At 58.5% G+C, this 17,184-nt stretch overlaps 1 protein-coding gene across 1 annotated transcript; it reads right to left on the bottom strand.

Annotated features, from left to right (window-relative positions):
• Positions 1-3,079: 3,079 nt before the first annotated feature.
• On the bottom strand, positions 3,080-17,098 carry R3HDM4 (R3H domain containing 4). The gene is made up of 8 exons (XM_032252476.1): positions 16,960-17,098; positions 7,815-7,969; positions 7,269-7,393; positions 6,393-6,516; positions 5,763-5,848; positions 5,100-5,185; positions 4,961-5,016; positions 3,080-3,417 (listed from the first exon to the last, which is right to left on the bottom strand). The coding sequence occupies exons 1-8, from the start codon at positions 17,028-17,030 to the stop codon at positions 3,314-3,316; spliced, it is 807 nt and encodes a 268-aa protein (XP_032108367.1). The 5' UTR covers positions 17,031-17,098; the 3' UTR covers positions 3,080-3,313.
• Between the last annotated feature and the right edge of the window lie 86 nt (positions 17,099-17,184).

The raw sequence follows: 17,184 nt of genomic DNA, 5'->3' as shown, positions 1-17,184 counted from the left end.
TTTTTCTTTTCTTTTTTTTTTTTTTTGAGACAGAGTTTCACTCTTGTTACCCAGGCTGGAGTGCAATGGCGCGATCTCGGCTCACCGCAGCCTCCGCCTCCTGGGTTCAGGCAATTCTCCTGCCTCAGTCTCCTGAGTAGCTGGGATTACAGGCACGCACCACCATGCCCAGCTGATTTTTTGTATTTTTAGTAGAGACGGGGTTTCACCGTGTTGACCAGGATGGTCTCGATCTCTTGACCTCGTGATCCACCCGCCTCGGCCTCCCAAAGTGCTGGGATTACGGGCTTGAGCCACCGCGCCCGGCCTTTCATTTCTTTTTAAAATTTTTAATAGAGATCAGGTCTCACTGTGTTGCCCAGGCTGATCTCAAGCTCCAGGCCTCAAATGCTCCTCCAAACCCAGCCTCCCAAAGTGCTTAGATTACAGGCAGGATCCACTGCAGCCTCACTGCATGATTTTTGCAAGAATTCTGCAAATATAAACTATTCTAAAATTGCAAGTTAACAACAGCCCAGATATCAGAGGTTTTTGAGATGGAATCTCACTCTGTCACCCAGGCTGGAGTGCAATGGTGTGATCTCGGCTCACTGCAACCTCTGCCTCCAGGGTTCAAGTGATTCTCCCACCTCAGCCTCCTGAGTAGCTGAGACTACAGGCGTGCGCCACCACGCACAGCTGATTTTTGTATTTTTAGTAGATACAGAGTTTCATCATGTTGGTCAGGCTGGTCTCAAACTCCTGACCTTGTGATCCACCCACCTTGGCTTCCCAAAATGTGGGAATTACAGGCGTGAGCCACCACATCCAGCCCATCAGAGGGTTTTTCTGGATCAGGGTTCAGTTCCCCAAGAAGGCCACGCAGCGACCTTACAGAAAATCTGCATTCCCAGGCAGCAGGTAGGTGTTTACAGTTCTCAGGGGTCAGGGTGTGGTGGCGCACACCTGTAATCCCAGCACTTTGGGAAGACAAGGTGGGAAGACAGCTTGAGTTCGAGACCAGCGTGAGAAAGATAGCCAGACCCCATCTCTACAAAAAGTACAAAATCAGCAGGGTGGGGGCCAGGCACAGTGGCTCACGCCTGTAATCCCAGCACTTTGGGAAACCAAGGCAGTTGGATCACCTGAGGTCAGGAGTTTCAGACCAGCCCGACCATTGTGGTGAAACCCTGTCTCTCTACTAAACACAAAAATGAGCCGGCCATGGTGGCGGCCACCTGTCATCCCAGCTACTCGGGAGGCTGAGGCAGGAGACTCGCTTGAGCCCAGGAGCTGGAGGTTGCAGTGAGCCACGATCACACCATTGCACTCCAGCCTGGGTGAGAGCAAACTCTGTCTCAAAAAAAAAAAAAAAAAAAAGACTTTGAATTCCTAACTCCCACCACCTCAGAGTGCGATCTTATTTGGAAACGGTCTTTCTGAGGTAATCAGGTTAAAAGGAGGTGATTAGTGTGGGCCTGACCCAATGATGGGCGTCCTTACACGGAGATCCCTTGGGCACAGACCCGTGGAGGGAGGGTGATGTCAAGACAAGACATAGCACGCAGGGAAGACGGCCTCTTGGAGACGGAGGCTGAGACCACACCGATGTGGCCACAAGCCAGGGACACATGGAGCCCCCAGAAGCTGGGAGAGGCAGGAAGTCTCCTCCCCTTGGAGTCCAGAGGGAGTGTCACCCTGCAGACACCTTGACCTCAGACTTGTACCTCCAGAATTGTGAGAGAATAGATTTCCCTTTTGTTTTTCCTTGACAGAGGGTCTTCCTCCGTACCCAGGCTGAAGTGAAGTGGCACAGTCTCAGCTCACCGCAGCCTCAACCTCCCAGGCCCAAGTGATCCTCCCACCTCAGCCTCCCAAGTAGCTGGGACTACAGGCGTGCCACCAAACCCTGCTAATTTCTTTCATTTTTTTGTAGAGACAGGGTCTTGCTATGTTACCCCATCTAGTTTCAAACTCCTGGGCTCAAGCGATCCTCCTTGGCCTCCCAAAGGGCTGGAATCACAGGTGTGGGCCACCTCGCTGGCCTTCTGCCGTTTCGCGCCCCCAGTGTAAGATACTCTATTACAGGGGCCCCAGGGCACTCATATAGGCCACTCACCTAAGGTCACACAGCAGGTGTGTGGCAGAGTCGGGGTTTGAACCCAGGCACCCAAGAGTAGAGGGGCTGGGGGGCACTGGCAGCCCTAGGTGACCAGGACCTACTCAGCCCCCAGCCTTGCACCAAAAGAAAAATCCACAAAGCCTGAGGCCAGAGCACCAGAAATTTATTAAATCCCCCACTTCCCCCCAAAATACAATCACCCACACTCGGCGAGGGGGTGGGGAGGCCCCCAGCCTGACTCGTGCAGCCTGTGTCAGGAGGACCAGCATGGGGACACAGGGGCTATCAAGCAGGAGCCAGGCTGGGGGACAGGGGGACATGGAGTGGGCGGGACAGACAAGGTGGTGCAAGGGCAGAGGCTTCTGGCTGGAGTCCTGGACCCCCAGTGTAAAGGAGGGGAAGAAAAGAGGGAGGTTCATGTAAAGCAGGCGGGACCCTGAGCCCTGACAGAGGCGGTGTGGGGAGGGCACGAGGAGCAAGGAGGATGAAACCAGCCCTCGGGACACAGCCCTGTCCTGGGCCTCAAGGCGCACGCGCGCGCGCGCACACACACACACACACACACACAAACACATACACACACACACACACACGCACACACGCAATACAAGATGCTTCTGGCATGAGGGGCAGGCGCGTGCGCGCGCACACACACACACACACACACACACGCACACACGCACACACGCAATACAAGATGCTTCTGGCATGAGGGGCAGGGTCCCAGAGACCCCCCTTCCTCATTCAAGCTAAAAACTGGGAGGGGCTGAGCAGGGGCTGGGACCAAGACCCATGCTTTACCAGTGGGGTGGGTTTTTTGGTTTTTCTGTCCAAAAGGGAAATTTAAAAATCTACAACAAATCACACCAAATTCATTAAAAGTGATAAAAACCCAGCCTCCCCCTCCTCACTTGAGCTTCAGACTGGGCCAGAAAACCCAATCAATGAAGAAGCAGGAACAGGCCCAGGCCGGGTCTCCCCACCCAAATACAAGTCCCAGAGTGGGAAGCTTGGAGCTAGGATGGGATGGGAAGTCCCAGCCACCGGTGGCGTCTGTTGCGTGAGGAGGGAGCAGGGTGAGAGAGATCACCCCAAGGGAAAAAGGTTTCCAAAGACAAATTCTAAAAACGTGAGAGACAGGTATCGGTAGCGGAAAGTATCAAAGGGCTTGGTGCTGGGCGAGGCGGCAGTGGGGGCTCCGAGGGGCCGCCATCAGCTGCGCTGCTCCAGGTAGGCGGACAGGGGCAGTCCGGGCGGCAGGAAGTCCAGGTGCCGGTTACTGACCTTCATCTGCCGCTTCCCCTCCAGGTCGGCACCTGCAGAAGGGACCAGTGGGGTAAGATTGGGGGGCATTCGGGAGCCACGGCAGGTTGAGGTGCCTTGGACCCAGACCGCCCTCACTTATTCCTGGGGAGGTCACCGCCAGCCGTGTGTGCTGGTCACGGTGGCCTGGCTGGCCCTAAGCCCCGGGGTCCTGGAGCCTGGCTCACAAGAACACCTAAGTCTCCCCACAGGCATGCTTTCATCTGGGGCTCACCTCACTCGCCACTGCCACGCATCCCACGGTGCGTAGGGGGACCCTGAAAGGCACCGGGCCTGAGGCCACGTGGCCACTCACACATGTGCTGACAGTGTCTGGCCTCCCAGGCCTGCCCCGTAGAGGTGGCTTTGAGGCACCCAGGCCCTGGGTGGCCCAGCTCCCACTAGCCTCCCCTTCCCCATCTCCCCCTTACTGCAAAAAATGAATGAGTGGGCCGGCGCAGTGGCTCATGCCTGTAATCTCAGCACTCTGGGAGGCCGGGGCGGGATGATCAGGAGGTCAGGAGTTTGAGACCAGCCTGACCAACATGGTGAAACCTCGTCTCTACTAAAAATACAAAAATTAGCCAGGCACGGTGGCGTGGGCCTGGAATCCCAGCTACTCGGGAGGCTGAGGCAGGAGAATCGCTTGAACCCGGGAGGTGGAGGTTGCAGGGAGCCGAGATCACACCACTGCACTCCAGCCTGGGCGACAGAGCGAGCGTCCATCTCAATGACAAACAAAAAAACAAGCCATGTCCCATGTGAGCTCCATGCCACCTCTGGGCCTGTGCCTCAGCCATCCCCTCTGCCTGGGACCCTCACCCCCCATCTTGCTGGAACCCTTCCTCTTCCGTGTGAAGACCACAGCTCCATGCCACCAAGCGCCAAGCCCCGCACCCCCAGCCAAGACCCTATGTTCCCAACAGATGCAGGCATGGGGGCTGCGTCTCCCACAGAGGGAACGGGGGAAGCGCCATCAGGTTGCCATGGAAACAATCCCCTTGGCAACTCCAGGCAGGAGGCAAGACAGGTGGGAGCGGCCCAGGACCAGATGGGGGGCCTGGCGCCAGCAGGCACCTGCACAGACCCTCGCTGGTGGGGGGAAGGTGTTCTCAGACCACACCCCCTTGGAAAAGTGGGAGCACAGGCGCCAGGAGGGGTTCTCGTCTGAAGTCCCATGTGTGGTATGGGGGAGACCCTACAGCTAAATGCGAATCTTCCAGACACTGCACCCCCCCATCTTATCTCTGACTCCAGAGGTTCCTCCAAGCCAGGTGTTATCACCCCCACCCGGGCCCTGAAGATGTGGAGGGCGTCTGTGTCCAGCAGCCTGGCTGTGCCTGCAGTCACTCTGCATGGGGACGGGTACGCCGGAGAGCTTCTGGCCAGTTCAAGGCAGGGTCCCGCTGCCACCCCTGAGTTCGTATCATCCCCACTCCAGCCGCCTTCCCCAGCTCCCCACAAAGCCCCGCTCTGAGGAACTAGCCCTGTGGGACCCTGGCCACTTTCCCGTGTGGAGCCCGCCAACTTGGGGTCTTGGGGGCCATCAGCACTTACTGGCGGAGATGAGGTCCATGTACTGGCAGACGGCATGCAGCAGGAGCCGCTCGAAGCTGCGGGGGACGGGCAGTGAGCAATGTGCCGGGGCCAAGGAAGTGGGGGTTCCGCCCACCTGCCACCCCCCTTCCCTGCTTACCTGTTATCCAGCATGGCTGTGTACACGGCCTGGGGGGACACGGAGAAGAACCGGAGCAGCCGCTCCTCCCAGGTCTCCAGGGTTTCCTGGGGAGGGCAGCCAGGGCACTAAGGAACCTTCGGGTGGGGGGGGGACGAGGGCTGTCCAGGCCCCCCAGGAGCCCACAGGGCTGGGCCCGAACATGACCTCTGACCCGCCACGTGAGGCTGCTTAACTGTCTCCAAGGCCACCACACACTTAGACATCACCACCTCCCACTTCCTGCACCTTCTGCCTAGGGAACTCCTACACACCCTGCAGTACCCTTCTGCCAAGGGAATTCCTGCATACCCTGCAGTGCCCGCGCTCTGCCAAGGGAACTCCTACACACCCTGCAGTGCCCGCCTTCTGCCAAGGAACTCCTACAAACCCTGGAGTACCCTTCTGTCAAAGGAATTCCTACATACCCTGCAGTGCCCACTTTCTGCCAAGGAACTCCTACACACCCAGCAGTGCCCGCCTTCGTTGCCCCCGCCCTCCCACTCAGATCCCTGGTCCCACTGTCTGTATCCTGCCCTGTTTCCTCTGATGCGACCTGCACCAGGTGAGAACCTGTGCCTGGGAAAGGGGCCTTCAAAAAAGACGAGGCAGACAGAAAGGCGACGCCCTGCACCAGGCACTCACCATGGGGATGCGGCTGCGCTTGAGGACGGCTCGCAGACGCCGGCTGATGCGCTGGAAGCACTCGCGGGGTGTATAGGCGGGGTCCTCTGCAGGAATGGGGGAACGGGGGCGGGGGCAGTCTTGGGGCGCCCGTCCTGGCCCTGCACACCTGCCAGACCACGCTCTCCCAGGAGACCATGCCCATCTGTGCCTTGGCCTCACCTGCTCACCAAACCACACCCTCGCCCACACTGTGGCCCCACCCAGAGAGCAGACCCTACACACACAGCCACGTCCGTTTATACCCTGACCCCGCAACCCATCCAGCTGGCCCCAGGTATACAGGAGGACCTGCCCATACCAGTCACAAACAAGCCAGCCAGCCCCACCTCTATCTATCTCCAGGTCCCACCCCTACCCACTGCCATCCATATCCTGGGCACCCACATCCTGGCCACCCCCACCCCCTGCCCCCCCCCCATCCATACCCTGGCCCCACCCACACGCTAGGTCCAACCCACCCAGGCCCCGCCCCAACCGTAATCCCACCCCCATCCTGGCCCCACCCACCCCGGGTCCCGCCCCCACCCCTGCCCCGGCTTCCCCACACCTGCCCCGGCTTCCCCACACCTGCCCCAGCCAGGCCCGCACCTCTCCTCCGGTCCTCCCCCCGGCCAGGGCCCTTCCTCCGCGCCTTGCTCTTGCTGTCATCCTCCAGGTAGCGAAGAACTCGCTCCTGCTCCTCCCCGGAGCGGTTCATGAAGTCGTTCCAGACCTGGAAGAGAGGCCGCCAAGCTTGCTGTGAGACCCCGGGCTGCGCTGACGTCTCTGGGCCTCAGCACCTCATTCGGCGAATGGGCAAGAAAGGCCGCCAAGCAGGGGGAAGCGCTCCTGCGGTCACCTGTCCGCGGAGCCGCTGCTTGTGTCGGGTCCTGAGCTGAGGGCGGGGCCCTGGGGAACCTGGATAGGCCCAGCTGTCTGGGGTGAGGGGAGCTGATGTGAATAAAACACTCCCCCAAGGCCACGGCGTGGCTCACGCCTGTCATCCCAGCACTTTGGGAGGCTGAGGCAGGTGGATCACTAGGTCAGGAGTTCAAGACCAGCCTGGCCAACATGATGAAACCCTGTCTCTACTAAAAATACACAAATTAGCTGGGTGTGGTGGTAGTTGTAGTCCCGGCTACTTGGGAGGCTGAGGCAGGAGAATCGCTTGAACCCGAGAGGTGGAGGTTACAGTGATTGGAGATTGTGCCATTGCACTCCGGCCTGGGCAAAAGAGCAAAACTCGGTCTCAAACAAACAAACAAACAACAATACTGGAGGGGGATTCCAAAACATGTTGGGTGGATGAATCCAGGAGCTGGCAGGTTCCAGGGGTCCGGTGGAGATTCTGGCCTGGTCTGGGGACCCCAGGGGAGACGGCGGGGCCTTCTTTAGGAGATGGGAAGTGGGCGGGTGCTCTGGCCGTAGAAGTGATGTGGAGCCAGGGGTTCCCACATGGAGGGAGCGAGGGGGTTGGGGCCGCACCTCCACGTAGGTGGCATTGTTGCAGGCCTCTGCGAAGATGCCGGGTGATGCAGGGGGTGCCACGTCCCCGTCCTCCAGGCCAGGCGGGCCCCCATCTGTCTCCAGCAGGGTCAGGAGGTACTGGGCTAGGTGGAAGCAGGTGGTCTCTGTGTCGGGGTGGTGTTCGGGGACCCCAGCCTCAACGGGGACTCGAGAACTAGGCTTCCTCTCATTTTATCATCTCGGTCACCCCGCCTCCATGCTCCAGCTGTACTCCCCAGAAGGTGCAGAAACCACCTCCACTTCCTGGCTTGTTGAACTCCTACACATCCTTTAAAGCCCCAGCTCCAATGCTCGGAGCACCCTCCCACCTAGCCCTGATCCAGGAGTCCAGAGGGCACCTGTGTCTGGCTCTCTTATATGCTCCCCTGGCCTAAAGGTGACACTTCTTTGGGTCCCCAGCCCTGCCCAGGCCCAGCTCATGGGAGGGGCAGAGAGAACACCAACACACACACCATTCTACAAGACCCAGGAGCCCCGAAGAGGCGCCTTCCGACCCCTGCTCACTGTTCTCCAGGCGCTGGAGGCTTTTCCGCCCCTTGGCCTTGGGCACGAGGTCTGAGTTGCGCACTGCCTGGTTGATGAAGTGCTGCTTCCGCCTGGAAGCTGACAGTCTCTTCACCTGGGAGCTGGCGAGGGCAGGCAGGCAGCTGGGAAGGGACCTGTGGGCCGGGGCGGGGGTGGTCCTCAGGGCCAAGACTGGCCAGGATCTCCGAAAAGAACCTTACCACAGCCATGGCCTGCTGGGTTTCTCCCAGCAATGAAGAGCTCAGCCCTATGGTGTGTGGAGTCCTCGGCCCTTAAAGTCCTATGTGTTTCCTCCCCACATCACCCAGAGGTATCTGTGATGACAGACTGGGCGCGGTGGCTCATGCCTGTGATCTCAGCGCTGTGGGACGCTGAGGCCGGCGGATCGCTTGAGCTCAGGAGTTCAAGACCAGCCTGAGCAACATAGCCAGACACTGTCTCTACAAAAAAAAAAAATAATAATAATAATTAGAAAATTAACCAGGTGTGCTGGTACATGCCTGTAGTCCCAGCTACTCAGGGGCCTGAGGCTGGAGGATCACTTGAGTCCAGGAAGTTTAAGTTGGCGTGGTGGCACCACTGCACTCCAGCCTGGGCAACAGAGCAAAACTGTGTCAAAAAAAAAAAAAAAATTAAGTGAGGCACATTGGCTCATGTCTGTAATCCCAGCACTCTGGGAGGCCAAGATGGGTGGATCACTTTAGGTCAGGAACTCAAGACAAGTCTGGCCAGCATGGTGAAACCCTGCCTCTACCAAAAAAATACAAAAATTAACCAGGTGTGGTGGCATGTGCCTGTAATTCAGCTACTCAGGAGGCTGAGGTGGGAGAATCACTTGAACCTGCAAGACAGAGGTTGCAGTGAGCTGAGATCGTGCCACTGCACTCCAGCCTGGGTGACAGAGTGAGACCCTATCTCAAAAAATAAAAATAAAATTAAAAGGCCAGGCGCGGCGCCTGACACCTGTAATCTCAGCGCTCTGGGAGGCCAAGGTGGGCGGATCACCTGGGGTCAGGAGTTTGAGGCCAGCCTGGCCAACTTGGTGAAACCCCATCTGTACTACAAACACAAAAATTAGCCGGCCACGGTGGTGCATGCCTGTAACCCCAGCCACGCGGGAGGCTGAGGCAGGAGAATCGCCAGAACCCGGGAGACGGAGGTTGCAGTGGGCCAAGGTCATCCCACTGAACTCCAGCCTGGGAGACAGAGTGAGACACTGTCTCAAAAAAAAAAAATTGTGATGACAGATTAGTAAACTGAGGCTCAGAAAACTGAAGACAGTTGCCCGAAATCACACAGCAGGTGAATGACCAAGAAATGCTGCCGCCCCCCACCCTCCTGCCCCAGTATTCAAGGTGTTAGCTGCAGGCCAGCAGGGCACGCTGCCTCTGGGATGTGAAGAACAGCTTCCTTCAGAAACGGAGAGTCGAGAAACTTGATTTTATCCACCCCCAGCAGCAGAGGAGGAAGTAAACAGTCTCAGAAGCTCCAGGTGATGCCCAAGGCCCCCTGCCTGTCCCTTAATGTCCCCTGTCCCTGGGGCCAGGACAAAAGAGGGGCTGGAGCCGCACCCCCAGAGCTAATCGGCCTGGCCCCAACAAATGACATTAATTGTGGAGACGGATTAGCTGTCACAGCCGGGCCTCCTGCTGCAAACGCAGTGGGGCAGGTGCACACAGCAGCCACCTGGGAAGTGGGCTGGGGGGGGCCTCCTGGATGGGGACTTTTCTGGCAAGGAAAAACCACACGGGCCAGGCTGCGGGGCTCCTGTAATCCCAGCACATTGGGAGCTGGAGGCAGGGGGATCACTTGGGCCTGGAGAGGCTGAAGCTGCCGCGAGCTGTGATCGCAGTACCGCACTCCAGCCTGGGCAACAGAGCAAGACCGTACCTCAAAACAAACAGGCCGGGCACGGTGGCTCACGCCTGCAATCCCAGCACTTTGGGAGGCCAAGGCGGGCAGATCACAAGGTCAGGAGTTCGAGACCAGCCTGACCAAAATGGCGAAACCCCGTCTCTACTAAAAATACAGAAATTAACTGGGCGTGGTGGCGTGTGCCTGTAGTCCCAGCTACTCAGGAGGCTGAGGCAGGAGAATCGCTTGAACCCGGGAGGTGGAGGTTGCGGTGAGCCAAGATCGCGCCACCGCACTCCAGCCTGGCGATAGAGCGAGGCTATGCAGTCAAGGGGATCAGGAATTAGATCAGTGCTCACCAGGGTCCACACATATGTAAAGAGTTCTCAAGCCTTAATAAGCCTGTGTGCGTCACAGACAGGCTGCTACCTCCTTGAGCTCAGGAGTTCAAGACCAGCCTGAGCAATGTAGCAAGACACTGTCTCTACAAAAAAATAATAATAATTAGAAAATTAACCAGGTGTGCTGGTACATGCCTGTAGTCCCAGCTACTCCGGGGCCTGAGGCTGGAGGATTGCTTGAATCCAGGAGGTTAAGGTTGGCGTGATGGCACCGAAAGTAAACGAGCTGATTGGCTGGACGCGGCGGCTCACGCCTGTCATCCCAGCACTTTGGGAGGCTGAGCAGATGGATTATTTCAGGTCAGGAGTTCTAGACCAGCCTGGCCAACATGGTGAAACCCTCTCTCTACCAAAAATACAAAAATTAGCCAGGTGTGCTGGTGGGCGCCTGTCATTCCAGCTACACAAGAGGCTGAGACAGCGGCCGGGCACGGTGGCTCACACCTGTCATCCCAGCACTTTGGGAGGCCGAGGTGGGTGGATCACGAGGTCAAGAGATCGAGACCATCCTGGTCAACACGGTGAAACCACGTCTCTACTAAAAATACAAAAAATTAGCTGGGCATGGTGGCGCGTGCCTGTAATCCCAGCTACTCACGAGGCTGAGGCAGGAGAACTGCCTGAACCCAGGAGGCGGAGGTTGCGGTGAGCCGAGATCGCGCCATTGCACTCCAGCCTGGGTGACAACAGTGAAACTCTGACTCAAAAAAAAAAAAAAAAAAAAAAGAGGCTGAGACAGGAGAACCACTTGAACCTGGGAAGCAAAGGTTGCAGTGAGTCAAGACTGCGCCAGTGCACTCCGGCCTGGGCAACAGAGCAAGACTCTTTTTTTTTTTTTTTAAAAAGGGCCAGGCGTGGTGGCTCACACCTGTAATCCCAGCATTTTGGGAGGCCGAGGCAGGCAGATCACCTGAGGTCGGGAGTTTGAGACCAGCCTGACCAACATGGAGAAACCCTATCTTTAAAAATTAATAATAAATTAAAAATTAAAAAGTAGGCCGGGCGCGGTGGCTCACACCTGTAATCCCAGCACTTTGGGAGGCCGAGGCAGGCGGATCACGTGAGATCAGGAGTTCGAGACCAGCCTGACCAACACGGTAAAACCCCGTCTCTACTAAAATACATAAAAGTAGCCGGGTGTGGTGGCTCACACCTGTAATCCCAGCGACGCGGGAGGCCGAGGCAGGAGAATCGCTTGAACCCGGGAGGCAGACGTTGCAGTGAGCTGAGATCGCACCACCGCATTCCAGCCCGGGCGACAGTGCGAGACTCTGTCTCGTAAAAAAAAAAAAAAAAAAAGTAAACAAGGCGAGGAGACCCAGGGCTGTCTGAAGTGGGAAGGGGACAGGCAGGTTAACAGCACAGTCTCCACAGACCGCAGCAAACCTCTATGAAAAGTCGCCGGAACAAAAACCTCACATACGCACGAGCACCCACCAATACGGACCCGAGGGAGAGGCTCCGGTCAAGCCTCAAACCTGGACCTCACCGGCCAAGGCAAGGCCAACTCGGAACCTGGTGGCTGAGGCAAGGCTGGAAACAGAAACCGGCACCTCCGGGGGCTGTGGCGTTAGCCACACACAGCCCTGAGTGTGTGAACCCCAGCTAGGATGCTTCCCCCTGCAACCTTTCACCTCAGGTCCCTCTCAAAAAGTGGGAACAAGTTGGTTTGGGAGGGGTACTTAGAGCCCAAAGGGCCTGGGATGAATTCCCCTCCTCATCTCAACTGCCACTGGCTTGGTTTCCTCCTCTGATGGGGAACTCACCCCTCAGCCAGGCCACACGGCTCTCAGTCATACTAGTGTCCCTGGACTGAGTATTTTTCCCATGTTAGGCTCATTTCCTGTCACCTGCACTGTCCCCCAGGAGGCAAGTGACATTACTTTAATGCCCATTATACAGAATTGGGGTTTTTTTTGCTTTGTTTTGAGATGGAGTCTCACTCTGTCACCCAGGCTGGAGTGCAGCGGCTCGATCTTGGCTCATTGCAACCCCCGCCTCCCGGGTTCAAACTACCCTCCTGCCTCAGCCTCCCCAGTAGCTGGGATTACAGGCATCCGCCACGCCCAGCTAATTTTCGCATTTTTAGTAGAGACAGGGTCTCACCATGTTGGCCAAGCTGGTCTCGAGCACCTGACCTCCAGCGATCCACCCGCCTCAGACTCCCAAAGTGCTGGGATGACAGGCATGAGCCACTGCGCCCGGCCCCCTTATACAGGTTTGTAAACCAAGGCACAAAGTCACCGCCCAAGCTCCCGCTGCTGTGAAGGAGGCGGCGGTGGCCCACGTCCTCAGCACAGAGCACAGCGGCCGACAGGCACCGAATGGGCACGCAGGGTCACGTGAAGCCAGCGTCTCTGAAGCTGCACACAACGTGAGGCTCCTCCCACGCCCCAGATTCACCCACAGCCCCCCCTGAGGCCCTGGGGCCCACATCACCCCAACAGCTGGACAGGGCCGATAACGGAAGTCACATCCGAGGGGAGCCCTTGGGGAAGTGAGCGGGGCGGGGCTCAGTGACACAGCCCAAGCCCTCCCGGCAAGGGGCCTAGTGTCACCCCCATGTTACAGATGAAGGGTTTGAGGCTTGGAGAAGCGGGGCTGTCCCGCTGCCACCCAGAAAATGCAAGCCGCACGTGAACCTGGGTCTCATCTGGAACCCCCGAGCCACCCTGCTTCCCTCACACCGAAGCCCCACAGGCCCCCCCTCCAGGACCTCCTCCAGGCCCCCGAAGACCTGCCCAGTCCTTCCCCTGCTCCAGCGCAGGCCCCAGCTCCCTAGTGTCCCAGGGCAAGGCCTGGCTCCCCCTTGGCCTGGCATTGGACCCACCAGGGCTGTTTCCACTGGTGTTTGAGGGGCTTTTGAGGGACTCACGACCCTCCCTTGGGCCTCTAGTGCTGGGCTGAGCACTGGAATTCGAGTCCCAGCACCGGATAGAGCTGGCTGACTTCAATCAGTTTTCAGCAAGAAATGAGCCAACATCTGGCCTCTGGGGTAGGTAGCAGGGCCTGGGAGTCACCAACACTCCCCTCCAGAAAAGGAAGGAACAGGCAGGAGGTCGCACATCAAAACCCCGACGCCGGGCGGCCGGGTGCGGCGGTTCAGGCTTGTAATCCCAGCCAGCACTTTGGGAGGCAGAGGCTGCTGGGTCACTTGGGCCAGGAGTTTGAGACCAGCCTGGCCAACACAGAAAAACCCCATCTCTACCAAAAACACGAAACGAATTAGCCAGACATGGCCGCGGGTGTCTGTAGTCCCAGCTACTCAGCAGGCTGAGGCAGGAGAATTGCTTGAACCCGGGAGGGGAAGCTGCCGTGAGCTGAGATTGAGGCTCTGCAGTCCAGCCCGGGTGACAGAAAGAGACTGACTCGGGAAAACCATGTATAAGTTCCGACGGCGTGGGGGGGAGTGTGGTAAAAAATACTACCAATAAAATAAAATGAAATTTTAAAATTCCTATGCCCAGCCACGGGCCCTCCACACAGTGCCCCAAACTCAGGGAGCTCTCCGCCTGTGGCACCTGGACACTCCGGCCTGGGCTGTGTGGTCACCACCCCCAGAAACGGCCTCGCCCCTACCTAGCCCAGTCAGCCTGACCAGGAAGCTCCGGAAACCAACTGGCCCCGGCTGGCCTGTTTACTTCTTTGCTCTCCTCCCCCGTGCCTGCCTGTGCCCAGCCCACAGTGGGCGCTCACTGCTTGTTTGTTGAATGAATAACTAAACTTCTGTTGACACAGTCTCCAAGGGCTGGCTCATCTGTTTCCCACAGCACCCAACAAGACCACTTTACAGACAGGGAAACCGAGGACCCAGCGAGGGTATCTGAGGCTTCGTGGACACTGAAGTCCTGAGGGTGTGTGTCCATGGAGGGGGGCGGCCCGAGCCCGCGTGCTGCGGGGGTTTGGGGGCACAGGCCTCCTGGCCATTCCCGATTATACCCCTTGCAGATTTTGAGAGGGGACCTTTGGACCTTCACTCCCTTGGGCAAAAACACACCTTTCCCCGCACCGGCCCCTCCCCCAGGAACCCACTTGTCCAGGAGGAAGCCAGGGCTCAGGGCGGAGGTGACTCAGCGGCGGGTGGGGTGGACCGGGGAGGCCCCCAGCTGTCCCCAACCCCCCACCAGGACACGTCTGGTAGGTAAACACCCAGCCAGGGAGGGCTGAAACATGAGCGTATTTACACAGTTACACAGGAGTCGCTGCATCTGGGCTTCAAGAAGAAGCAGGTGCCGGGCACAGTGGCTCACGCCTGTCATCCCAGCACTTTGGGAGGCCGAGGCAGTTGGATCACTTGAGGTCTGGCCAACATGATGAAACCCTGGCTCTACTGAAAATACAAAAATTAGCCAGGCGCCGGGCGCGGCAGCTCACGCCTGTGATCCCAGCACTTTGGGAGGCCGAGGCGGGTGATCACGAGGTCAAGAGATCGAGACCATCCGGGTCAACATGGTGAAACCCCGTCTCTACTAAAAATACAAAAACTTAGCTGGGCATGGTGGCGCGTGCCTGTAATCCCAGCTACTCAGGAGGCTGAGGCAGGAGAATTGCCTGAACCCAGGAGGCGGAGGTTGTGGTGAGCCGAGATCGCGCCATTGCACTCCAGCCTGGGTAACAAGAGCAAAACTCCGTCTCAAAAAATAATAACTAAATAAGCCAAGCATGGTGGTGCACACCTGTGGTCCTAGCAACTCGGGAGGCAGGGGCAGGAGGATCACCTGAGCCCGGCAGGTGGAAGCTGCGTGAGCTGTGATTGAACCACTGCACCCCAGCCCGGGTGATAGAGTGAGACCCTGTTTTAATAAAAATACTAATAAATCTAATTTCATCTCAATAAACTAGAGTGGTGGCTCACACCTGTAATCCCAGCACTTTGGGAGGCAGAGGAGGGATGACGGCTTGAGCCCAAGAGTTTAGACCAGCTTGGGCAATGTAGCAAGACCCCATCTCTAATATTAAAAAAAAGTCTGGGCGCAGTGGCTCACGCTTGGAATCCCAGCACTTTGGGAGGCCCAGGCGGGCGGATCACCTGAGGTTGGGAGTTTGAGACCAGCTTGACCAACATGGAGAAACCCCATCTCTACTAAAAATACAAGATTAGCCGGGCGTGGTGGTGCATGCCTGTAATCCCAGCTACTTGGGAGGCCGAGGCAGGAGAATGACTTGAACCCGGGAGGTGGAAGTTGCTGTGAGCCAACATCACACCATTGCACTCCAGCCTGAATAACAAAAGTGAAATTCTGTCTCAAAAAAAAGAAAAGGAGGCATCCTCTACTCCAGCCTGGACAATGGATGGAGATTCTGTCTCCAATCAATTAATCAATCAACCAATCAAAGAGGCATGCTTTCTCCTTCAGATACAAATCACCTCTGCAGCCATGGGTATGGCCTCTGGGGGAGGTAACAGCCATGATATCATAAACATAATGATGATAGTAATAAATCATCATTTAAAACCAATGCTAAAGGCCAGGTGCAGCGGCTCACCGCTGTATTTTAGGGGGCCAAGGTGGGTGAATCACAAGGTCAGGAGATCGAGACCATCCTGGCCAATATGGTGAAACCCCGTCTCTACTAAAAATACAAAACATTAGCCGGGGTGGTGGCGCGTGCCTGTAATCCCAGCGACTCAGGAGGCTGAGGCAGGAGGATCGTTTCACCCCAGGAGGCGGAGGTTGCGGTGAGCCGAGATCGCGCCACTGCACTGCAGCCTGGGCGACACAGTGAGACTCCCTCTCAAATAAGAGTAATACTAAAATAATTAATGAGACATTAACGATAATTAGTAATAAGGAAACAATGGACACTCCGTGTGCTGGGCCCAGCCCAGGGCCACCTCGGTAACCCCCAGCACTTGGAGAACAGGCCCCACTTACGATCCCATTTTACAGAAGGGGAAACTGAGGCACAGGAGGGTGAAATGACCTGCCCAGGTGGAGGCAGGTCGGCACACGGAGGAGACAGGAACGGAACGCGGACCCCGGGGGTGCACCCCTAGGGTCCCCAGGTCCCTGCGCGCGCGGGGTGACGCACGGGTGAACCCCGCACAGGCCACCCCGCGTCCAGGTCCCCCCTCCCCAAAAACGCCGGGAGGACGCGCGGATTCCTGATTTAACCTGCAAGGGTTCTGGGGCTGCGTCTGCCGGGAAAGGCTGGGGGCGCAGACAAGCCCAGACGGCGAGCAGAGCGGGGCGAGCCCGAGAGGCCGAGCCGGGGCGCACGGCCGCATGGGTGACCCCCGCCCAGGGCACCTCTCGCCCGAGCTCGCGGACACAGGCCCAGGAACCCCTGGCGGGAAGCTCTCTGGCGGGCACCTCGGGGGCCTGGGGAATGGGGGCGCGCACTGGGAGTTGGGGGCGGACCCAGGAAGTGGGGGCGCAGAGCCGGGAGTTGGGGGGCGGACCCGGGAGTTGGAGGCAGAGCCGGGAAGTGCGTGGGGCAATCGGGGAGCTGGGAGGCGGACCCGGGGAGTGGGGGGGCATCGACCGGGGGAGTCGGGGCGCAGACCCAGGGAGTTGGGGCGCGGACCCAGGAAGTGGGGGCGCAGAGCCCAGAGTTGGGGGGGGCGGACCCGGGAGTTGGAGGGGCGAACAGGGGGAGCTGGGGGTCGGACCGGGGGAGTGGGGGGGCGCCGACCGAGGGAGTCGGGGCGCAGACCCGGGAAGTGGGGGCACGGACCGGGGTCCCCTCCCCAGCCAATCCCCGGGGCGCCAGGAGGGTGTCCCCGCTGGGTAACAATGAAGACTCCCCCCCAGCATGGGGGGTCAACAGCGGGCGAAAAGGGAGGCAAGACGGAGGCTGAAGCCCCGGAGGGGGAGTGAGGGGAGGGGGCCCCAGATTCACGCCGCGCCCCGCCCGCCCGCGCTCACAGCAGCCGCCGCCCGCCCGGGGTGCCCTCCGCCGCCTCCGGGCCGCCCTCGGGGTTCTCCAGCGCGACCATGGCTCGGACGCTGCCGCCGTCGCCGCCGCCCGGCTGGGCCTTCACCGGGCCGGGCAGGAAGTGACGGGCACCCGGGGCGGGCAGAGGCGGGGCCTGGGGCTGCGCAGGCGGGGCGGGGATCCAGACCCGGGGGGACGAACGCGGAAACCGAGTC

Source organism: Sapajus apella, unplaced genomic scaffold, assembly GCF_009761245.1.
Source record: "Sapajus apella isolate SASKATOON/1434 unplaced genomic scaffold, GSC_monkey_1.0 scaffold77, whole genome shotgun sequence".
Classification (NCBI taxonomy): domain Eukaryota; kingdom Metazoa; phylum Chordata; class Mammalia; order Primates; family Cebidae; genus Sapajus; species Sapajus apella.
Note: the sequence above shows the minus strand (reverse complement) of the source record. Positions and strands in the feature narration are given on the sequence as shown.

Excerpts from the sequence above, each read along its gene's own strand:
- R3HDM4 (XM_032252476.1), bottom strand. The coding sequence starts at position 17,030 with ATGGTCGCGCTGGAGAACCCCGAGGGCGGCCCGGAGGCGGCGGAGGGC. Across the intron at positions 5,849-6,392 it reads GGGGGAGGACCGGAGGAGAG|AGGACCCCGCCTATACACCC; the intron begins GTGCGGGCCTGG and ends CCATTCCTGCAG. Across the intron at positions 5,017-5,099 it reads ACAGCCATGCTGGATAACAG|CTTCGAGCGGCTCCTGCTGC; the intron begins GTAAGCAGGGAA and ends CGTCCCCCGCAG.